Source organism: Mustelus asterias, chromosome 1, assembly GCF_964213995.1.
Source record: "Mustelus asterias chromosome 1, sMusAst1.hap1.1, whole genome shotgun sequence".
NCBI lineage: Eukaryota > Metazoa > Chordata > Chondrichthyes > Carcharhiniformes > Triakidae > Mustelus > Mustelus asterias.
Genome location: NC_135801.1, coordinates 10,137,049 through 10,161,700, shown reverse-complemented (window position 1 = coordinate 10,161,700; position 24,652 = coordinate 10,137,049). Strand labels below are relative to the sequence as shown.

Below are 24,652 nucleotides of genomic sequence, written 5' to 3'. Positions count from 1 at the left end.
ACCGGCTTGGCTTACTGTTTGTGTGGAGTCTGTACATTTTCCCCGTGTCTGCGTGGGTTTCCTCCGGGTGCTCCGGTTTCCTCCCACAGTCTGAAAGACGTGCTGGTTAGGTGCATTGGCCGTGCTAAATTCTCCCTCAGTGTACCCGAACAGGCGCCGGAGTGTGGCGACTAGGGGATTTTGACAGTAACTTCATTGCAATGCTAATGCAAGCCTACTTGTGACACGAATGAAGAAATAAATATCTCACTGTTTTGAAAATGTACAATTAATTATAGTCATAGATTTGGGATACTTTTAAGTTTTCAAACACTGCGTTTCAGATATCATGTACCTTTCTTTTCACCATGTTAGTAGCAGTAAAGTCATACCATTCTCTGCACATCCCCCAATCCTTAACACACCAGCATACGAATGTGGATGGATGATACAGGAGCAATGTTGCAGTTAAATAGTTAATTGGAATTCCTGCCAGATGCTGCGGGATTGAGAGGGAGAGGGGCAGAGAGAGAGAGAGCGAGCGAGATAGCGAGAGGCGGCGTGCAAATTTCATGTAGTCATTTTCTGATTAAAGTAGCTAATCATTTACGGGAACTAGTTCCTTCACTGAGATTTGAAATTTGGAAGTAATTCATTTCTGCTCCGGAAGATAAGGAGGCACAGTCCATTCATTCCAGAGGAAATTACACCTGGAGCTAGGGAGAACAAGATGGGGAACGTCAACTAGAGATGAGGTTAGAATTTCAAAACATCAGCCTTTCGTGCATCAGTCAATTCTGCTGCCATCATCAATGCACTTTTAGAAGCTTATATTGAATCCATTTTAGATTTTCCTGATCCATGCATCTGTCACCAAACCACCCATTTAAAAAAAGAGATTAAATGTGCTTTTGTACCATTTGTACAGTGCTATGTTTATTTCATATTTGTCATTTTTTATGAAAGAAATTCATTTCGTTACAACATTGACTACAAATTTATTATACGTGAGTATCTGACAGAATAACACTGTCCCCTTATTGGTTAGCACTGCTGCCTCACAGCGCCAGGGACCCGGGTTCAATTCCAGCCTTGGGTGACTGTCTGCATGTTCTTCCCGTGTCTGCGTGAGTTTCCTCCGGGTGCTCCGGTTTCCCCTCTGCACTCCAAAGATGTGCAGTTTAGTTTGATTGACTGTGCTAAGTTGTCTCTTAGTCTCCCAAAATGTATAGGGTTTGGGGAATTAGCGGGCTAAATATGTGAGGTTACGGGAATAGGGCCTGGGTAAGGTGCTCTGTCAGAGAGTGGGTGCAGATCTATACCTCTCAACATCTTATATACCTCTATCAGGTCAACTCTCATCCTTCGTCTCTCCAAGGAGAAAAGACCGAGCTCCCTCAACCTATCCTCATAAGGCATGCCAACCAATCCAGGCAACATCCTTGTAAATCTTCTCTGCACCCTTTCAATCATTTCCACATCCCTCCTGTAATGAGGCGATCAGAACTGAGCATAGTACTCCAAGTGGGGTCTGACGAGGGTCTTATAAAGCTGCATCATTATCTCCCGACTCCTAAACTCAATCTCTCGATTGATGAAGGCCAGCACACCATATGCCTTCTTAACCACCTCCTCTACCTGCGAGGCCGATTTAAGAGTCCTATGGACCCGGACCCCAAGGTCCTTCTGATCCTCTACACTGCTAAGAGTCTTACCCTTGATATTATACTCCTTCATCCCATTTGACCTGCCAAAATGGACCACTACACATTTATCCGGGTTGAAGGCCATCTGCCACTTCTCCGCCCTGTTCATAAATCCTGTCCCTCAGGATCTTCTCCATCAATTTACCAACCACTGAGGTTAGACTCACCGGTCGGTAATTTCCTGGGCTATCCCTATTCTCTTTCTTGAATATAGGAACCACATCCACAATCCTCCGGAACCTCTCCCATCTCCATAGCCGACGCAAAGATCATCGCCAGAGGCTCTGCAATCTCTTCCCTCGCCTCCCACAGTAACCTGGGGTACATCCCCATCCGGTCCTAGCGACTTACCTATCTTGATGCTATTCAAAATTTCCAACACATCCTCTTTCTTAATGTCCACATACTCAATCTTTTCACTCCGCCTCAATCCTGTTGTACAACCACCCAGGTCTTTTTCCACCGTGAATACCGAGGCAAAATATTCATTAAGCACCTCCTGCTATTTCTTCCGGTTCTGTACAGACTTTCTCACCTTTACCTTTCATAGGTCCTATTTCTTCACATCTCATCCTTTTACTCTTCACATATTTATAGAACGCCTTAGGGTTCTCCTTAATCTTACCTGCCAAGGCCTTCTCGTGACCCCTTCTGCCTCTCCTAATTTCTTTCTTAAGTCCCTTCCTACAAGCCGTATACTCATCTCGATCCCTATCATCGCCTAGCTCTCTGAACCTTTTGTCCGCTTTCCTTTTCTTTCTCACTAGGTTCAGTGCAGCTTTCGTGCACCATGGTTCCCGTAACCTACCAACACCTCCCTGTCTCATCGGAACGTTGTCATGCAGAACTCCAGACAAACATTCCTTGAAAATCTGCCACCTTACTTCAGTACTTTTCCTCGAGAATGCCTCCTTCCAATTTATGCCTCTAATCTCCTGCCTGATGGCTTCATATTTCCCCTTACTCCAGATAAACACTTTCCTAGCTTGCCTGATCCTATCTCTTTCCAATGCTAGCGTAAAGGAGATAGAGTTATGATCACTATCCCCAAGATGCTCCCCCACTGAGAGATCCGACACCTGTCCAGGCTCATTAGCCAGTACCAGATCGAGTACAGCCTCTCCCCTTGTAGGCTTATCCACATGCTGTGTCAGGAAACCCTCCTGAACACACCTAACAAACTCCTCCCCATCCAAACCCCTTACCCTAGGGATATTCCAATCGATGTTTGGGAAATTAAAGTCTCCCATCACGACAACCCTGTTATTCCTACATCTCTCCAGGATCTGTTTCCCTATCTGCTCCTCAACATCCCTGTTACTATTGGGCGGCCTGTAGAAAGCACCCAGCAAAATTAGTGAACTTGATTGTTTTTTCTGACAATCGACAATGGTTTCATGGTCATGGAATTTTTAATTCCAGATATTTTTTATTGAATTCAAATTCCACCAACTGCCATGTCAGGATTTGAACGCGGGTTCCCAGAACATTAGCTGAGTTTCTGGATTAATAGCCTAGCGATAATGTCACTGGGTCATTGCCTCTCATTTGCACGTTTCAGTGACATTGCCAGGCACAAACCTGAGGCTGTAACTGTTATCATAGAAATCATAGAATCCCACAGTGCAGAAGGAGGCTGTTCGGCCCATCGAGTCTGCACCGACAACAATTCCGCCTCCCGGCCCTATCTCCACAATCCCACACATTAACTCTGCTAATCCCTCTCACCTACATATCTTGGGACACTAAGGGGCATGACCAATCAACCTAACCTGCACGTCTTTGGACCGTGGGAGGAAACCGGAGCACTCGGAGGAAACCCACGCAGACACGGGGAGAATGTGCAGACTCCACGCAGACAGTGACCCAAGCCGGGAATCGAACCTGGGTCCCTGGAGCTGTGAGGCAGCAGTGCTAACCACTGTGCCATCTATTTGTATTAATTCTTATTGGCTTACTGAGGCTCTGTTGTGTTAATGTGTTCATGTATTCAACCGGAAGTGATCTGGTGTGGTAAACAGGCAGAGAAAGAGTGTCATGTAAGAGAACACACATCTGTTTAAAAAAAACAAGCTCCGTTTTAGACTCTCCATGCTCCCTACCATCATTCTCCAATCAAACAAAATCCATACCACTGTCCCACCGTGAATCTCATTTGCAAGTCAGAATGATGTCTTCTCTGCTGTGAATTTTTCGCAGCCCTTTGCTGTCATTGTCAATTCACCTTTTGGCTGCCATTGAGTTCCGAGGCAGCTAATCCAATTATTAAAGCAAAGCTTGAAAGATTTTGGGCCACAGCTTGAACCGAGATTCAATCACCGCCTTCGACTCATTCTGCTTATCTGCTCCTGTGTATAAACACGCAGAGTTTCAATTAGCAGCTGAACGCAACAGAAATGAACTTCCCAGCGCTTCACTTGTCAGGGAAAGCCTCTAATTAAATTGTGACAAAAGCAGAATTTTTGATCCGTATCAAAATAAGGGCCACTTCTCCATTGTACTTTGTTGTCTGATGATAGTTGGCTCAGTGAAGTCTGTTTCAGGAATAGCTGGAGTTCATTTGGAAACCCTATCATCGAATTATAGAATCGTGCAGCACGGGGGATGGTCATTCAGCCCATCAAATCTGTGTTGGCTGCTGCAGAGACCAATCCAATTAGTTCCACTCCACTGCTGTTTTCCCCATAGTCCTGCACTTTTTCCCCCTTTCTTTGTGTTTTTTTCCAATTCCCTTTGAAAGCTCCAATTGATTTGGTATCCATCCCCATCCCGGACGATGCATTCCATATCCGAACAACTCCTTGTTTACAAATTTCACCAGTCACCTTAAACCTGTGCACTTTGGCTATTAACCCTACAGCCAATGGCAAAACAGTTTTTCCACTACTAACCCCATATAGAACCGCCAAGATTTTAAATGTCTCAATCAAGTCTCCTCTTGGCTTCCTCATCTCCAAGGAGATATTTTCCCCACAGTCTTCAAGGTGCAGACCAGAGCAAGATGAGACAAGTCTTTTGATCTGTAGATTAGTCAAGATGCTGTAGCCTTTTAAGTCTTTATCGATCTGTACACAGTGTAATGTCAGTGTACCTTTAAGAGGTTTTAAAAAAAATCATAGTCAAAGCCTTGGGTGATGTCATTGGTGGAGGGGGGGGGGATTGTGTGTGCAGGTCAGGTGACAAGGGTTGTTTTCAGTTTCAGTTCTGGGCTGCAGTGTTACAGGCAGTCTGAGAAGCAACCTGGAAAAGAAGTCTGTTTCTCTCTCTGATTTAGCTTTGAAAATTTCACTAGTTAGCTGAAAGAAAGCTCTCTCTCCTTTGGGATAAGTGTGTCACCTGGTTTAAGAAGACAAATCGATCAACGAACTGTGATTTCATAATAAAGTAAAGTTAAAAGTTTATTTATTAGTCACAAGTAAGGCTTACATTAACACTGCAATGAAGTTACTGTGAAAATCCCCTAATAATTACAATGTCTTCTACATCTGATTTCACCCTTGAAATTGGCAGAGGCATTTAAAACCTTTGCCCCAAGGACAATCAAATGGCATTTAACCATTTTTTTAAACTCGTTTTTAGTTGGACTCCATTTGTGTTAAGTCTATTTATTAGTGTCACAAGTAGGCTTACATTAACACTGCAATGAAGTTGCTGTGAAAATCCCCTAGTCGCCACACTCCGGCACCTGTTCAGGTACACTGAGGGAGAATTTAGCATGGCCAATGCACCTAACCAGCACGCCTTTCAGACTGTGGGAGGAAACCGGAGCACCCGGAGGAAACCCACGCAGACGCAGCGAGAATGTGCAAACTCCACGTAGACAGTGACCCAAGCCGGGAATTGAGCCCAGGTCCCTGTGAGACAGCAGTGCTAACCACTGTGCCACCATACCTCCCCTTTGTGTGTGCGATTGCAAGAGGGCGAAATGCTTGCAATCACATTTTCTCCTCTTTTCCTTAGCTTTAATGGTTAATAAATTTGTCGTTTATTTGACGTGAGGAATTCTTGTTTGATTGGCTCACAGCTTAAATTGTGAAACAAATTTGGATTTGGAAAAGGTGCATCGTCGCAAAAGAAGAAACTTCACCCTCCTCGGTTGGTCACAATAAAGATTTAACAGAGGGGGAACCAGTTTACCCAAAGGGGCGGCACGGTGGCACAATGGTTAGCAATGCTGTCTCTCAATGCCAGAGACCTGGATTCGATTCCAGGCCCAGGCAAACGCCCATGCGGAGCTCGAATGATCCCCCCCCAGACGCTCCAGTCCCCTCCCACAGTCCAAAAGATGTCCTGCTTAGGTGCATTGGCCATGCTGACCTGGATCGCAAGATACATAAAAATGGGCCAAATAAGGCAGAAACTGTTTTAGGATGAGAATTAATTGTACAAAACGGGGCACAGGCCTTGCATATTCTGGTGGTTACTGTAATAAGTCCACGGAGGTGAGAGTCCCATCACCAACATCTCACTATACATCAGCGTGCAGCCAGTGTGCTACTGGGATCCAGGGGAGCAGAGGGAGACTGACACCCTTGTTTAAATATGAAGCATGAAGCTCCCTGATTAGGCCATCACTTAGGATTCAATCAGGCAGTTCATACTCCAGCAGGCCAACCTCAATGGCCTGATTGAAGTTATCACAGTCATAGATACTGCTTTTGTAATAGAGGGTCAAAGTTTAAAGTGTTCTCTGCTGGATTAATTAGATTCCTAACAGATCACCCCTACGAACCTCACTGGATCTATCATGCTCCACGCGCACATTTATAATAACCAATTTCCAGTTGACTAATTGAGTCCCCAGTCCAAATCCCTTTCTCTCTCTCAGAATCATAGTGGTTTACAGCATGGAAACAGGCCCTTCGGCCCAACTTGTCCATGCCGCCCTTTTTTTTTTAAACCCGAAGCTAGTCCCAATTGCCCGCATTTGGCCCATATCCCTCTATACCCATCTTACCCATGTAACTGTCTAAACGCTTTTTAAAAGACAAAATTGTACCCGCCTCTACTACTACCTCTGGCAGCTTGTTCCAGGCACTCACCACTTCTGTGTGAAAAAATTGTCCCTCTGGACACTTTTGGATCTCTCCCCTCTCACCTTAAACCTATGCCCTCTAGTTTTAGACTCCCCTACCTGTGGGAAAAGATGTTGACTATCTAGCTTATCTGTGCCTCTCATTATTTTATAGACCTCTATAAGATCACCCCTCAGCCTCCTACGCTCCAGAGAAAAAAGTCCCAGTCTATCCAGCCTCTCTTTATAACTCAAACCATCAAGTCCCGGTAGCATCCTAGTAAATCTCTTCTGCACTCTTTCTAGTTTAATAATATCCTTTCTATAATAGGGTGACCAGAACTGTACACATTATTCCAAGTGTGGCTTTACCAATGTCTAGTACAATTTCAACAAGGTGTCCCAATATGCACCTCATATGAAACCTTTCCCTGGCGGTGTTTGTAACCCTGCGATCCACAATGAGCCCTTATGTTAAGGTGACCACTGTTCTGTCTGGTTGAATCTTTGCAGTGACGGTGAACAGGACTTTCAGTCCCCGGCACGAGGAGAAGTGGGTGGAGCGGCGCCTGAGGTCATCCTCCGAGGGCACATCTGGACGGCGCATGAGCCATGGGGTTCGAGACGGGCGGGTGGAAGAATTGCACAGCCTGAAGGGGCAAAGAGTGGGTTCGTCATCTTCCAAGATGAACAGCATGGTAGGTGCACGGAGCTATGAAACATTATCGATGTATTGATTTCAGAAGATTTATTCCAGGGAATGGAAAAGTGAAGTTTATTTATTAGTCACAAGTAGGCTTACATTAACACTGTAATGAAGTTACTGTGAAAATCCCCTAGTTGCCACACTCCGGTGCCTGTTCGGGTAACACTGAGGGAGAATTTAGCATGGCCAATGCACCTAACCCGCACGTCTTTCGGACTGTGGGAGGAAACCGGAGCACCCGGAGGAAACCCATGCAGACACGGAGAGAATGTGCAAACTCCACTGGAATTGAACCCGGGTCCCTGGCATTGTGAGGCAGCAGTGCTAACTACTGTGCCACCGTGCCGCCCAAAATTGGTGAGCCTGCACTCTGCTATATGCCCGTCATGGGACTTGGCTTCGTTAATGGCCATAGGACTGGATCAGGGCATAAACGTTCCATGGGCAACTGATACAATAATGTCTTCCTTATACGACTGTCCAAGACCAGTTTCTAGCCCAATTTGTCCTTTATTCACTTGGTTGCTGAAGGGAAACTTCAACAAGAAAGAGTGTGTGTACTTTCTTCCTCTCAGAATGAGTGATTTGTCCCAATTTAAAAGACTTCAGCAACAAGCTTTTTTCTTTGTGGGTTTAAAAATAAAGAAAGATATTTATTTCACACTTGCCCCGGCAGTTCAAAAATATGATGTTTCACTCACTTGCTTGACACATATGCAACCACCATCACTCAAAGAAAAATTAGATACAGATAAAGAAAAGTAAACATAATTGCAATTTGGGATTAGTTCAATTGCTTTCGTAGCAGGCCTGTAGTTTCTTAGATGAGTTGATGCATTGGCTGGAGTGAAGGTCTTGGGAATTAGTGGATTCTCAGTGAGGTGTGAAGTGTCTTGTATTTGAGTTGCTAGCAGGTTGCTTCTCACCTGAACTTAAAGTTGGAATAGATAGGAGAGAGACTTTCTCCCATTTTTCAAGGTATGGCAGTTTATTGCCTTGGCTGTGTGGTTGACTAAAGCTGGTTCGATGCCTGTCTGTCAGTCTCTCTGTCTCAGAACAACTTCTGCTGTTATTTTAAAAGCAGCCAACAAATATGGTTTACCCATGTGCCCTGTTACAAGTCAAAAGTCCTTTTCAAGATAAGGTGGTACGTTAGACCGATAAACGAGGAGTTTTCCCATCCCGCCCACCACAGGAATCGGAGCGGGCAGGGGGCGGACCATGCAAAGATCCATTGATCTCGGGCGGGATTTTCTGGTTTTGGGGTGGACGCAGTTGGAAAATCCCGCCCCTTGTGTCGAGACAGCTAATGTCTTAGGTCTTTGGATCAACCCACAGAAAGCGACTGGCCCGGATGGGATACCCGGACTTGCACTCAGATCCTGCGAGGATCAACTGGCGGGGATATTCGCAGACATCTTCAACCTCTCTTTACAACAATCTGAGGGCCCTATCTGCATCAGGAAGACGACCATCATCCCGTACCTAAGAAAAACCAAGCAGCGTGCCTTAATGACTATCGGCCGGTGGCTCTGACATCCATCATTATGAAGTGCTTCAAAAGGTTAGCCATGGCACAAATCAATTCCAGCCGCCCTGACCGCCTGAATCCACTGCAGTTTGCCTACCACCGCAACAGGTCCACAGCAGACACCATTTCCTTGGCCCAGCACTCAACTCTGGAGGACCTAGATAACAAGGACTCCTGTTTATTGATTACAGCTCCACTTTCAACACTATTATTCCCAAGAAACCCATCTCCAAACTCTGTGGCCTGAGCCTCAACACTTCCCTCTGCGACTGGATCCTGAACTTCCTAACTCACAGACCACAATCAATAAAGATAGACAACAACACCTCCTCCAAGTTCATCCTCAACACCGGTGCCCCACAAGGCTGTGTTCTCAGCCCCCTACTATATTCCTTATACACCTATGACTGTGCGGCTAAATTCCCCTCCAATTTGATTTTCATGTTTGCTGACGACACCACCGTAGTGGGTCGGATCTCAAACAATGACGAGACAGAGTACAGGAATGAGATAGAGAATCTGGTGAACTGGTGCGGCAACAATAATCTCTCCCTCAATGTCAACAAAATGAAGGTGATCGTCATCGACTTCAGGAAGCGTAAAGGAGAACATGCCCCTGTCTACATCAACGGGGACGAAGTAGAAAGGGTCGAAAGCTTCAAGTTTTTAGGTGTCCGGATCCCAACAGGTGTCCCTCCCATGTCAACACTATAGTTAAGAAAGCCCCACCAACGCCTCTACTTTCTCAGAAGACTAAGGAAATTTGGCATGTCAGCCACGACTCTCACCAACTTTTACAGATGCACCATAGGAAGCATTTTTTCAGGTTGTATCACAGCTTGGTATGGCTCCTGCTCTGCTCAAGACCACAAGGAACTACAAAAGCTCATGAATGTAGCCCAATCCATCACGCAAACCTGCCTCCCATCCATTGACTCTGTCTACACTTCCTGCTGCCTCGGCAAAGCAGCCAGCATAATTAAGGACCACATGCAATCCGGACATTCCCTCTTCCACCTTCCTCCATTGGGAAAAAGATACAAAAGTCTGAGGTCACGTACCAACTGACTCAAGAACAGCTTCTTCCCTGCTGCTGTCAGACATTTGAATGGACTTACCTTGCATCAAGTTGACCTTTCTCTATACTCTAACTATGATTGTAACCTTACATTCTGCACTCCCTTGTTACATTCTCTATGAACGGTATATTTTGTCTGTATAACGAGCAAGAAACAATACTTTTCACTGTATGTTAATACATGTGACAATAATAAATCAAATCAAATCAAGAGGGGCCATCACAATACAATGGAAGGTTGATGGGATCTATTTCAAATTCATCAAAGATCCACTGAATTTCGATCTCTTTGCCCCTGAGCAAACATTGGGTTGAGTTGTCTGTAATCCCCATTATCTGTATTAATTGGTCCATCCTTTTTTTTAATACTTTTCCAATTCAATCAAATCAAATCCAATTCAGAGTCTCAACAAGTTGAGACATTTCAGATCCAGGCTGACAAGACAGGGCAAGCGACCAAACCACCCTGTCCTGGGCCTGATCTACATGAGCCAAGCTGATTGGAGAAGGGGGAGGTTCCTCCTCCAAGACTTGGGCATTATTGGTCCATCCTTATACAACGAGATGTGTGAATCTCACAAGTGAAAATGATATTCTTTCATTCCGTTCCATGTTAGATTCATCATTGGCCGCAGATTCTACTGTCCACAGTTCAACTGCCAAAAGTTAAATGAAATGCTGCAGTCATCTCAACAGATTCTTGTGTTTACTTATTTTGTTATCTTCATATCTGTACTAGGAATGACACGAGACAAGGGTTGATAGATTATTGGGTACCAAGGGGATTCAGGTAATGAGGCTTGTGTGGAAATGTGGAGTTAAGATAGAAGATGAGCTTTGTTAAAGTTTATTTATTAGTGTCACAATTCGGCTTACATTAACATTGCAATGAAGTAACTGTGAAAGTCCCCTAGTCGCCACACTCTGGCACCTGTTCGGGTACACTGGGGGCAAATTTAGCACGGCCAATGCACCTAACCAGCACGTCTTTTGGACTGTGGGAGGAAACCGGAGCACCCGGAGGAAACCCACGCAGACATGGGGAGAATGTGCAAACTCCACACAGACAGTGACCCGAGCTGGGAATTGAACCCGGGTCCCTGGCGCTGTGAGGGAGCAGTGCTAACCACTGTGCCACCCCATTTGAGGGGGCCAAATGTCGTGTTCCAGCTCCTGTTTCTTCTGATCTTATGCTCCCAGTCTGCAGCAGGGATGTGTTTGATGCACAAACGCGTTCTATATTCATCATCTTGTTTCTCCAGATCATTTTGTTGAGCAGTAATGAGAATTTTACTCCCCAGTGTCCTGTCAATTGTTGCTGCCGATGCAGTTTGCATATTGGGGTCTCTCGAACTGCCTTCCTGTTGAAATCTCGCCTTTGTTCTTCCCTCTTCAGCCGCCGTTCAAGATTCCCAATCCTTCTCTTGCCGTTCAACTGGTCCTGAATTTCTCAACATCCACGACTAATCAATGGCCAGATTTTTAAAAGTTCCATCATGTAACAAATCTGTTGAAATTCAGATCACTGACTGCTGTTGTTTCCCGGAGAATGAGCAGGCATGAAAGGCCTGGATTTCACCAGATAGAGCAAACCCCGGGGAAATGTAATATCGGACTGTTCATGCTCAGTTAGTTGATGTTTTTCTCAGCTGCCAGTCATGTAAATATCCTTCATTTCAAACCCTCCTCTCTTTTCAATGTGCTCACACAAGGCTTCGTTTCCACATTGTTAATTGCTGTAATTTAAGATGTTTGTACAGCATATCACGCTGCATGGAAATAGCTGCTTGTTTCCTGCCTTAGTGAGATTTATAGCCACTCCCACGCTACATGATCAGCTTATTTTACACTGAGTTATATCAAGCTTACAACATCGGGTGGCAGGGTGGTTAGCACTGCTGTCTCACAGCGCCAGGGACCTGGGTTCAATTCCAGCCTTGGGGGGGGGGGGGGGGGGGGGGGTGGTCGCTGCCTGTGTGGAGTTTGTACATTCTCCCCGTGTCTGCGTTGGTTCCCTCCGGGTTCTCCTGTTTCCTCCCACACTCCAAAGATGTGCAGATTAGGTGGATTGGCCATGGTTAATTGCCCCTCAGTGTCCAGAGATGTGCTGGTTAGGTGCATTGGCCATGCTAAATTCTCCCTCAGTGTACCCGAACAAGCGTTGGAGGATGTCGACTAGGCGATTTTCACAGTATAACTTCATTGCAGTGTTAATGTAAACTTTTAACTTAACCTAGAAAATGTTTGACCCACTTTCTATGTTAAGTTTTATGTTTAGTTTGACCCTCCTACCGCCCTATTTCACTTGACTTGTCCAACAAATACCACTATCCCTTTCTCCCTCATGTACTTAAAACCTTTCCTTAAATGCAGCGATTCTGGACTCAGGTTTGTCATGTGACTTTTTGTCTCTCCCCCCCACCATCCCTCCCCTCACTCTATTAGGTTTCCCCCCTGACCTGGGGGAGAGGTAAAAGGGGGGGGGGGGGGGGGGGGGGGGGGGGGGGGGGGGGCGGGCAGATCTGCCCCCCTCCATACCCCCGGGAGGTGGTTGGTACAAGGGAGGCAGTTGGGTTGGAGGTGGGAAGTGGGCCATATATTGGGAGGGAGGCAGATATGCCCCCCTCCTCACCCCCAGCCCAGCTGCCTCCCTGGTACCTGAAGTGCATGAGTCTGGCCAGTTCGACCATAGAAGCAGCATGGCCTCACACAATATTGGCTTGTGTCCAAAAAACATTTGATTTGATTTATTGTTGCCACATGTATTAGTATGCAGTGAAAAGTATTGTTTCTTGTGCGCGGTACAGACAAAGCATACAGTTCATAGAGTACATAGGGGAGAAGGAAAGGAGAGGTTGCAGAATGTAGTGTTACAGTCATAGCTAGGGTGCAGACAAAGATCAACTTAATGCAAGGTAAGTCCATTCAAATGTCTGATGGCAGCAGGGAAGAAGCTGTTCTCGAGTCGGTTGGTACGTGACCTCAGACTTTTGTATCTTTTTCCCGACGGAAGAAGTGGAAGAGAGAATGTCCGGGGTGCGTGGGGTCCTTAATTATGCTGGCTGCTTTGCTGAGGCAGTGGGAAGCGTAGACGGCGTCAATGGATGGGAGGCTGGTTTGCATGATGGACTGGGCTACAGTCACGGCCTTTTGTAGTTCCTTGCGGTCTTGGGCAGTGCAGGAGCCATACCAAACTGTGATACAACCAGAATGGATGTTTTCTATGGTGCATCTGTTCAAGTTGGTGTGAGTAGTGGACATGCCAAATTTCTTTAACCTCCTGAGAAAGTGGAGAAAGTCGTGGTTCAATTATTGGTGCTAATGGTTCTGACTGTTTCAAGCTCTTTCCAAGTATGAACTTGAATGGATGCAATGACTTTCAGAGCCTTAGACTATCCCCACAGAACTTTGCTGCCAACAACACATTGTTATTTCAAATCATAGAGGAAGGTCCTTCAGCCCATAGTATCTGTGCTAGTTCTCTGATGGAGCCATTCCTCTGGTGCCATTCCCCCTCAACTTCCCTCCGTAACCCTCAATGTTCTTTGTTTTGTGGTCATAATCTAATTCCCTCTTGAGTGCCTCGAATGAAGCTCCGTCCACCACACTCTCAGACAGTGCATTCCAGATCCTAACCACTTGCTGTGTGAATGTGTCTCCACCACACTCTCAGACAGTGCATTCCAGATCTTAACTACTCGCTGATACAGAAATTTAATGTAATTCGATTTGATTTATTATTGTCACATGTATTAATATACAGTGAAAAGTATTGTGTCTTGCGCGCTATACAGACAAAGCATACCGTTCATAGAGAAGGAAAGGAGAGAGTGAAGAATGTAGTGTTACAGTCATAGCTCGGGTGTAGAGAAAGATCAACTTAATGCAAGGTAAATCCAGGGAAAAAGCTGTTCTTGAGTAATTTGCTACGTGACCTCAGACTTTTGTATCTTTTCCCGAAGGAAGAAGGTGGAAGAGAGAATGTCCAGGATGCATGGGGGGCCTTAATTATGCTGGCTGCTTTGCCGAGGCAGTGGGAAGTGTAGACAGAGTCAATGGATGGGAGGCTGGTTTGCGTGATGGATTGGGCTACATTCACGACCTTTTGTAGTTCCTTGCGGTCTTGGGCAGAGCAGGAGCCGTACCAAGCTGTGATACAACCAGAAAGAATACTTTCTGTGGTGCATCTGTAAAAGGAAGGTGAGATTAGAAAGGGCACCTGCGTGTCCTCAGGCTGGCATGGATAAGATGGGCCAAATGGCCTCCTTCTGTGTTGTACCTTTTCTATGGTACTATAGTTGCATGGAAAGTTTGGCACACTATTTATCCCCTCTGCCCTATATCTCTAAAACCACGTCTCTTGACATGATTATGTTGCTATTTTTGGGAGCTTGCTGTGCGCAGATTGGCTGCTACGTTTTACAACAGTGACTGCACTTGAAAATTATTCAATCACCGTAAAGTGCTCTGGAGCGCCTTGTCCATGAGAATTGCGATATAAATGCAATACGTTTTTTGTTCAGTCAGTTGGAATAATTATATTTTGCGGGGACCACCATGTACCTCATAGTCCCAGGACACAGTAACTGAGCACCAAAGCTTCATTCTTCACTAAGATTTGAGGTACCGCAGCTCGATGGTGTAACATTTCCCTGTTATACCCATCTCTGCCACAAGATGTCAGACTAAGACCATGAATGATGATGATGTGCATTCAAGTGGTTGGGGAAACCACTTGAATTTATGCAACCGCAGCCACACTTTGTTTGAAATGCAAACACCTCAGCGTGATTTGCATACATATCCACATTCTAGCCCCAGAGTTTCATGGAGCCTTGATGTGGCGTGGTTGCTCTCGGTCTCTGCAAGCTTCTGACATATCAAGGATTTGATTTGATTTATTATTGTCACGCGTGTTAGTATACAGTGAAAAGTATTGTTTCTTGCGCGCTATACAGACAAAGCATACCGTTCATAGAGAAGGAAACGAGAGAGTGCAGAATGTAGTATTATAGTTATAACTAGAGAAAGATCAACTTAGTGCGAGGTAGGCCCATTCAAAAGTCTGATGGTAGCAGGGAAGAAGCTGTTCTTGAGTCAGTTGGTACATGACCTTTTTCCCGAAGGAAGAAGGTGGAAGAGAGAATGTCCGGGGTGCATTCACGACTTTTTGTAGTTTCTTGCGGTCTTGGGCAGATCAGGAGCCATTCCAAGCTGTGATACAACCAGAAAGAATGCTTTCTATGGTACACATGTACAAGTTGGTGAGAGTCGTAGCGCAGGGGTACTGAGCGGGATTGTTCCTTGACGGAAATGTCTTTGTTTCGCCCTCTTCTCCTTGGACAGTCCCTCGGGATTGAGGATTGTCCGATGGATCCTGAGATGGCAGATGAGTCGAATGAATAAACTGCAGACTGCGAGGTGGGGGGGGCAGGCAGATGTTCTTGGAAGAGCAGAACAAAGAACTGTACAGCACAGGTTCAGGCCCTTCGGCCCACCAAGCCTGTGCCAGCACATGGCACCTTTATAAACTAAAGACCTTTTGCCTCTACCCGGTCCGTATCCCTCCATTCCCGCCCTATTCATGTTTAAGTTTATTTATTAGTGTCACGAGTAGGCTTACATTAACACTGCAATGAAGTTACTGTGAAAATCCCCTAGCTGCCACACTCCGGCGCCTGTTCAGGTACACTGAGGGAGAATTTAGCACGGCCAATGCACCCTAACCAGCAAGTCTTTCGGATTGTGGGAGGAAACCGGAGCATCCGGAGGAAACCCACGCAGACACGGGGAGAGCATGCAGGCTCCGCACAGACAGAGACACAGGCCGGGAATCGGACCTGGGCCCCTGGCGCTGTGAGGCAATACTTAGAACATTGGTAAGTCGGCACAGTCGGCGGGGGAAGGGGCTGCAGGCTCACTGAGCTGCAGTAGGCCTTTACTGGGGGAAACTCTGCAGCCAGTGTCTCCAGCATTCATGGCATTCGCCACCCTGTCCTGTGACGAGGGTCAAGGTTGTTGAGTTAGCCGTGCTGGGGAAGAGCTCCCTCCAGTCTCTGGCTCTGCGGCAGCGGCAGGAGCTGCTAAAGAGGTTGCCGTGCCTGAGGGAGAGTTCGAATAAGTCATTTTCACCTCGGAGGCGAGTGATTTACAGCTCTGTCAGAGGTGTGGAATAACACTGCGACGCACCTGTCACCGGTGTGATGTGTGCCACACTCTGGCCCATCTGTTATTGCGAATGTTGGAACCTGGATAAATACCTCACTGAATCACAGAGTGCTGATGCCTGGCCTTCGGTTGACGTGGAGGCCTCGCGCTGAGGTAAACGCCGTGTCAGATTTGTTGGCTGTTCACCTTCAGCTGTGAAGCCGTGTTAACGGGAGAGTGATGTGGTGATCAGCGGCGAATTAAAAACCAACGGGAGGACAAGACATTTTCACTGCCCGTGTGTCTCGGAGTTTGATGGAGGAAACCACACTGCAGTCCCACTCCACCCAGCGGGTTCTGGACAGGAGCCAGGGTGAATGTCCACAGTGCCACTGTTATAGTTCAGCTAGTGTGCGGGTCACCCCTTGCCCAGTAAGAGGTGGGTTGAGTGGGGCACTTGTATAAGCGCCAAGTGTCACTGCATATAAAATCCCTACAGTGCAGAAAGAGGCCATTCAGCCCATCGAGTCTGCACCGACAACAATCCCACCCAGGTCCTATTCCTGTGACCCCACATATTTACCCTGCTAATCCCCCTGACACTATGGGTCAGTTTAGCCTGGCCGATCCACCTAACCCACACGTCTTTGGACTGTGGGAGGAAACTGGAGCACCCGGAGGAAACCCACGCAGACACGGGGAGAATGTGCAAATTTCACACAGACAGTGACCTGAGGCCAGAATTGAACCCGGGTCCCTGGTGCTGTGAGGCAGCAGTGCTAACCACTGCGCCACCGTGCCGCCCCAATGATCTCACTGAATGACGGAGAAGACTCGATTGGCTAAATGGCTTGCTGATGCTCCTTTGTCTTATGGTCTCCCTGAACTCCCGGGTTCGATTCCCGTCTCGGGTCACTGTCAGTGTGGAGTCTGCACGTTCTCCCCGTGTGTGCGTGGGTTTCCTCCGGGTGCTCCGGTTTCCTCCCACAGTCCGAAAGACGTGCTGGTTAGGTGCCGGAACAGGCACTGGAGCATGGCGACTAAGGGATTTTTACAGTAACTTCATTGCAGTGTTAATGTAAGCCTTACTTGTGACAAATAAAATAAGCTATTAACTATTAAACTCACACCGTTCAAAACCGCCTGTTGAGATGACGAATCACATTTTGGTTTTTCTTCAGTTTATCCATCTGGAAACGTGACTTTGTACTCTTCCCTCACCAACACAGCAAACTGGGGTTTGAGGGGGGGGGGGGGTGCTGTGGATGTGGGGGTGGGGGGGGGGGGCTGTGGGGGTGGGGGGGGGGGTCGTATTGGTTCTTGGACACGTTGAATTGAGTCAGATTGTGAGGTGAAATGTATCCTAATTGGTAAATCTCATTAAAGCACCACACTGACACATGGACGGCTCGGTGGCACAGTGGTTAGCACTGCTGCCTCACAGTGGTTAGCACTGCTGCCTCACAGCGCCAGGGACCCGGGTTCGGTTCCTGGCTTGGGTCACTGTCTGCACGGAGTCTGCGCATTCTTCCTGTGTGGGTTTCCTCCGGGTGCTCCAGTTCCCTCCCACAGTCCGAAAAAGGTGCTGCTTAGGGTGCATTGGCCGTGCTAAATTCTCCCTCAGTGTACCTGAACAGACACCGGGGCGTGGTGACTAGGGGGTTTTCACAGTAACTTCATTGCAGTGTTAATGTAAGCCTACTTGTGACACTAATAAATAAACTTTTAATAAATAAATAACACTACCAGAAGGACATGGAAGCTTTGGGAAGAGTGTAAAGAAGGTTCACCAGGATGTTGCCTGGTCTCGAGGTTGGCTATGAGGCGAGGTTGAATAAACTCGGATTGTTTTCACTGGAATGACGGAGGCTGAGGGGAGATCTTGATAGAGGCCTACAAAATTATGAGAGGAATAGACAGGGTGGATAGTCGGAGGCTTTTTCCCAGGGTGGAAGTGTCAATTACAAGGGGGGCACAGGTTCAAAGTGAGAGGGGGCAAGTTTAAGGGAGATGTGCAGGGGAGGTTTTTCACGCAGAGGATGGTGGGTGCTTGGAGGAGGTGGTGGAAGCAGGCACATTAGCAACATTTAAGAGGCATCTGGATGGGTCCATGAACAGGGAAGGAATAGAGGGATACAGACCGAGTAAAGGCGGAAAGGTTTTAAATTTGTAGTTCAGTTAGGGCATCATGATCGGCATGGACTTGGAGGGCCGAAGGGCCTCTGCCTTTGCTGTACTGCACCTTGTTCTAATTGTAATAAACTTTTCACGGTCAAATCTAGTGGTGGGGTGAGGACTTTAGAACGATTGAAATGGGATGTCCAATTAAGTAAGTTGGAGATAAATGTGTGTGGCTGTACAGCTGAAATGATAGATGTTAATGATGGGTGTAATTAGGAAACCCTGCCGCTTTAAATTATGTGGTTGATCACAGACAATAGTTAATATTCTGCGTAGACACTATTCCTTCTGTACTCTATTGGTATCCTCTTAATAGAAGAGGAAGCAGCTATTAATGAGTGAATTATCACAGTGTTCTTGCACCTGTGGGAAAAGGATTTTTTTTGCAGCGTCCATTGACATTTTAGCCTGATTGGTTATAAATGTTACCCGCACAACTCCTGAGCAGATGGAAAAATCTTAATTCGCAGTTTAAAAAGATGATCCCGTGTTATATTTTTTATGGAGGTCATTAATACAATATTAGTGGTACCTCTGTGGGACTCTACCCCGCAGCAGAGATCCACATGACATTAGCAGAAGGATGGTATTCTCATAGGAGGGCTAAATTATTTCCGAGACCTCTTATCTTTACGTGAGCCCAGAGAATGTTTAAGAGCGGGGCTCAGAATCGATGCGGCCTGCTTGGCTCCGAACTCTCTCCTCCTGTGAAGGTTTTCAAAGCACTGATTTGAACGTTGCCGGCTGGTGAGGGGAGCATGAGAAAATTGTCAGCAAATTGCATTTTTGTATCACTGAGTCAGACATTCCGAGGTGCGCCACTGGGGGGCAGATCTCAGCTAAGGGTTAAGCAGGACTCCCAAGATTACCAACACCCTAGTTGCCCAGTCCATCACACAAACCAGCCTCCCATCCATTGATTCTGTCCACACTTCCCGCTGCCTCGGCAAAGCGGCCAGCATAATTAAGGACCCCACGCACCCCAGAGATACTCTCTTCCTCCACCTTCCATCCGGAAAAAGGTACAAAAGTCTGAGGTCACGTACCAACCGACTCAAGAAAAGCTTCTTCCCTGCTGCCATCAGACTTTTGAATGGACCTACCTCGCATTAAGTTGATCTTTCTCTACGCCCTAGCTATGACTGTAACACTGCATTCTGCACTCTCTCCTTTCCTTCTCTATGAACGGTATGCTTTGTCTGTATAGTGCGCAAGAAACAATACTTTTCACTGTACACTAATATATGTGACAGTAATAAATCAAATGAAATCAAATCAATCCTCGGAGAGCTGCCAGAATTGGTGGTGAGGAAATGGGGTTTGTGGGGAGCAGCAAAGGTCATGATTTTGGGCTTCCCAATCTTTAGCTGGAGGATAGTTCCATCTCATCTCGTACCAGATGAGAAGCAAACGGGTTGGTTCCAACCACTGGGGGAAATAAAATGGATGCTTGTTATCAATCTAGATGCGTATATGAGTAGGGGATTGTAAAAATATGGGAACTGCTATGGGCAGCACAGTGGTGAGCACTGCTGCCACGGCACCAGGGACCCGGGTTCAATTTTGGCCTAGGGTCACTGTGTGGAGTTTGCATGTTCTCCCTGTGCCTGCGTGGGTTTCCTCCGGGTGCTCTGGTTTCCTCCCACTCTCCAAAGATGTGTGGGTTAGGTTGATTGGCTGTGCTAAATTGTCCCTCAGTGGCAACGGCATTAGCAGGGTAAATATTTGATTTGATTTATTATCACCTGTATTAACATACAATGAAAAGTATTGTTTCTTGCGCGCTATACAGACAAAACGTACCGTTCATGAAGAAGGAAAGGAGAGAGTGCAGAATATAGTGTTACAGTCATAGCCATAGAGAAAGATCAACTTAATGCAAGGTAGGTCCATTCAAAAGTCTATGGCAGCAGGGAAGAAGCTGTTCTTGAGTTGGTTGGTACCTGTCCTCAGACTTTTGTATTTTTTTCCCGACGGAAGAAGGTGGAAGGAAAATATGTGGGGTCACGGGGATAGGGCCTGGATGGGATTGTGGTCAGTGCAGACAAGAAGGGTTGAATGGCCTCCTTCTGCACTGTAGGGATATAATGATTTTATGGAAATGTTGATGCGCTGTTATCCAACCAGTGCCTATTGCAGTTCTGTCTTTATACACTGCTCCCATTTAGTAGTTTCGCTTGCTGCGCCCTCCTTTCGATTGCACAGCTGAGATGAAATGATACATGAGGCAAACCCGTGTCAATGTTTCTCCAGGGGATCTAAGCCCACATCAGGCGAATGGGGAGTCACAGACGGGGCAGCCTCTGGGAGGCACACTAACACACAATGCTGCAGATGTGTGCTGCTTTTTCATCTGCTCGCTGGGTTTGAAAGTTAAGATTCACTTGCTTACAATGTCCAGAAGCAAATTCTCAGAAGATTTTCGGTTCCGTGGATATCTGTAAGCTTCAAAGTTGATACAGAAACATTGGCAAGGGAGAAATTTAATTAAAAATTGTCATTCATCTTTTCCAAAAGGTGGAATTTTTCAGCTGTAACTTTAATTCCTGCCTTGCCTCAAACTATAACTGAAATGATGACTTTCTGCTTAATTTGGATTTTTGCTGATTTTTTGCTGAGATAAAGTTGACTTGTTGCTACAATTACAATGAGGTGTATTTCACTTATGGATTATTTATTCCCTTCCCCCGGGCATCGTTTCATGGGTCACTGCAGATCTATATTTGAGCTTAGAGAGTCGATGTTGGTGAGTTTTTTAATGGGCGGAATGGTAGCATAGTGGTTAGCACTGCTGCCTCACAGCGCCAGGGACCCGGGTTCAATTCCAGCCTCAGGTCACTGTCTGAGTGGAGTTTGCACGTTCTCCCCGTTTCTGCGTGGGTTTCCTCTGGGTGATCTGGTTTCCTCCCACTGTCCAAAGATATGCAGGTTAAGTGGATTGGCCATGGTAAATTGTCCCTTAGTATTCAGGGATGTGCAGGTTAGGAGGATTGGCCATGCTAAATTGTCCCTTAGTGTCCAGGGATGTGTAGGTTAGGGAAATTGACCATGCTAACTTGTTTGTTAGTGTCCAAAGATGTGCAGGTTAGGTGGATTAGCCATGGTAATTGCATGGATGATGGGGATAGGGTGGGGCAGGGCCAGTGGGTCTGGGCCTTTGGAGAGTCGGCGTAGACTCGATGGGCCGAATGGCCTCCTCCTATGCTGTGGGGATTGTATGGTTGCATGTTTCTGACACCACTGAGCTTTATCCTTGCTGTTGCCAATATTTGAACTAAATATGTCTGACACGTGGTTAAAAACTGTTAACTTGGGGTAAAATATACGATTGTGTTGAAGTATTTGTCATCAGTCGGAGATTTCTGACTCTCATTTTCCTCTTCCCATTTCCGTTCTCCAGAGGAGAAGATATACGGTGTGTTGTTCACTCAGAGACAGTGTTGCTGAGCAACAGACACATTCACATGCACGTTGCAACTGTGGATAGTGATGGGAGTGTCGCCAGTTCTCCATCAGACCGTATATAGGGAAGGAAAGGAGAGGGTGCAGATTGTAGTGTTATAGTCTGTAATAAAATCTTTAGAGGCAGAAGTCCCTTCACCTAAATCCCTTTATTTACAATTCCAACAACAGTACACAGAGTGCTAGCAGTCAGCAGTCAACCTTCGGGAGTGCACAGTAAGTAGTCTCACAACAGGTTAAAGTCCAACAGGTTTATTTGATAGCATGAGCTTTCGGAGCTCTGCCCCTTCATCACTGTCCACTCAGCTGATGAAGGAGCAAGTGCTGCAAAAGCTCGTGCAACCAAATAAACCTGTTGGACTTTAACCTGGTGTTGTGAGACTGCTTACTGTGCCTACCCCAATCCAACGCTGGCAACTTCACATCATACCTTCGGGAGTGCCAGAGCAACTGGCGCTCCTGGTTAAATACAAGGAAAAAATTCCCTAATTGGCCCCTCAATTGACTCTTTAATCAGGGAGTTCATATTCCAGTAGGCCAACCTCATAGCTAGGGTATAGAGAAAGATCAACTTACTATAAGATAGGTCTAGTCAAAAGTCTGATGGCAGCAGGGAAGAAGCTGTTCTTGAGTTGGTTGGTATATGTTCTCAGACTTTTGTATCTTTTTCCCAACGGAAGAAGGTGGGAGAGAGTATGTCCGGGATACATAGGGTCCTTGATTATGCTGATTGCTTTTCCGAGGCAGTGGGAAGTGTCGACAGAGTCAATGGATGGGAGGCTGGTTTGCGTGATGGACTGGGCTACCTTCGCAATCCTTTGTAGTTTCTTGAAGTCTTGGTCAGAGCAGGAGCCGTACCAAGCTGTGATACAACCAGAAAGGATGCTTGCTATGATGCATTTGCAGAAGTTGGTGAGTGTCATAGTGCAGATGCAGAATTGGAGTTAGAGCTCTTGTAGCACAATGGGTAACATCCCTGTTACTGAGCCAGAAGCTGCGGGTTCAGGTCCCGTGCTCCAGGACTTGTTAGCCAGGTTCGTAACGCGCACTCATAATGCACCTAAAGAGGTCGAGCATCAGCTTTTAAATCTTTCCAACACACACACCAGTGGTAAGAAGGGAGAGAAATTCCTGGTCAGCCCTGTGATGGAAAGGAGAATTGGAGTCTGCACCTTTACTTTTTCCATTGCGCTCTGGGCTACAACATGCATGTTAAAACATGCATGCTTGCCAAAGCAACTCCGATTCCTTGCGGGGGCTTGTTGGTTGGATGGTCAGTTGTGGATCACATATCTGTTTCTTTAAAAATGGACACCTGAAAATAAGTATTTGATGGACATTTGTGTCGAATAAACCGAAACAGTGGAATAAGTCATCCACTGTGATGGGTGCTTGTAAATGCACTGTATAAAATAGTAGACTGCATTGGGTTACCTTTGAACTTGTATAATGTTTGAAATGATATTTGAAACTTGTAGATCTGATGTGTGCTAAGTGTAATTTTACAAGATGTAAACTTTAAATTTGATGGCAATAGAATCATAGATAGAATCATTAGAATCCTACAGTGTAGAAGGAGGCCCATCAAGTCTGCACTGACCACAAGTCCACCCAAGCCCTATTTCCATAACCCCACACATTTACCTTGCTAATTCCCCTGACACTAAGGGACAATTTAGCATGGCCAATCAACCTAACCTGCACAACTTTGGAACGTGTGAGGAAACCGGAGCACTCGGAGGAAACCCACGCAGACACGGGGAGAAGGTGCAGACTCCACGCAGACAGTGACCCAAGGACGGAATTGAACTCATGTCCCTGGCGCTGTGAGGCAGCAATGCTAACCACTGTGCCACCGTGCTACCCTGGGTTTGATTTCCCCATTCTGGCCCACCTCCTTGCCTTCCCTGTGGTGTCGTTTGTGGTGCTATGTATGGGTTGGACCTGCCTTTGGAGACAGAACTGAAGAAGAGGATTTGAATTGTTGTGATCTGGAAGGCATTGTCCGAAAGAGCGGGGGGAAGCAAATCTAATGGTAACTTCCAAAAAGGGAATCGGAGGGGGTGCAGAGGAGATTCCGGAGTTGAGAGAGTTGGCTTATGAGGAGAGACTGAGTAGACTGGGACTAAACTCATTGGAATTCAGAAGAATGAGGGGAGAACTTACAGAAACATATAATATTATGAAGGGAATAGATAAGATAGAAGCAGGTTACCTGCCTTTTGTCTACCTCCTTTTTTTAAACAGTGGCGTCACATTTGCTGTTCTACAATCTACGGGAACCACCCCAGAGTCCAGCGAATTTTGGTAAATTACCACTAGTGCATTTGCTATTTCCCTGGGATGCATTCCATCAGGGCCAGGAGACTTGTCTACCTTTAGCTCCATTAACGTGCCCAACACTACCTCTTTCGTGATAATGATAGTTTCTAGGTTCTCACCTGCCATAGCTTTCCTGTCATCAATTTTTCGCATCTTATTTATGTCTTCCACTGTGAAGACCGACACAAAATACCTGTTCAATGCCTCATTTCCAGTTATTGCATCCCCCTTCTCGTCCTGTAAAGGACCAATGTTTACTTTTGCCACTCTTTTTTGTTTTATATATTTGTAGAAACTTTTGCTGTTTGTTTTTATATTCTGAGCTAGTTTACTCTCATAATCCATCTTACTTTTCTTTATAGCTTTTTTCGTGGCTTTCTGCTGATCTTGAAAGATTTCCCAATCCTCTAGGTCCCACTAATCTTTGCCACTTTCTATGCATTTTCTTTCAATTTGATACCCTCCTTTATTTCCTTTGATATCCATGGCTGATTATCTCTTTTTCTACAGTCCTTCCTTATCACTG

The 24,652-nt window shown here is 46.2% G+C and overlaps 1 protein-coding gene across 4 annotated transcripts in view; it reads left to right on the top strand.

Annotated features, from left to right (window-relative positions):
- The window catches only part of ccser1 (coiled-coil serine-rich protein 1), a 1,298,783-nt gene that overhangs the window by 247,252 nt on the left and 1,026,879 nt on the right, over positions 1-24,652 (top strand). For all 4 annotated transcript variants that reach the window (XM_078209035.1, XM_078209007.1, XM_078209017.1 and 1 more), the window contains exon 3: positions 7,213-7,397. In XM_078209035.1, coding sequence (XP_078065161.1) covers positions 7,213-7,397 — 185 coding nt within the window. The remainder of the gene's footprint in view (positions 1-7,212; positions 7,398-24,652) is intronic.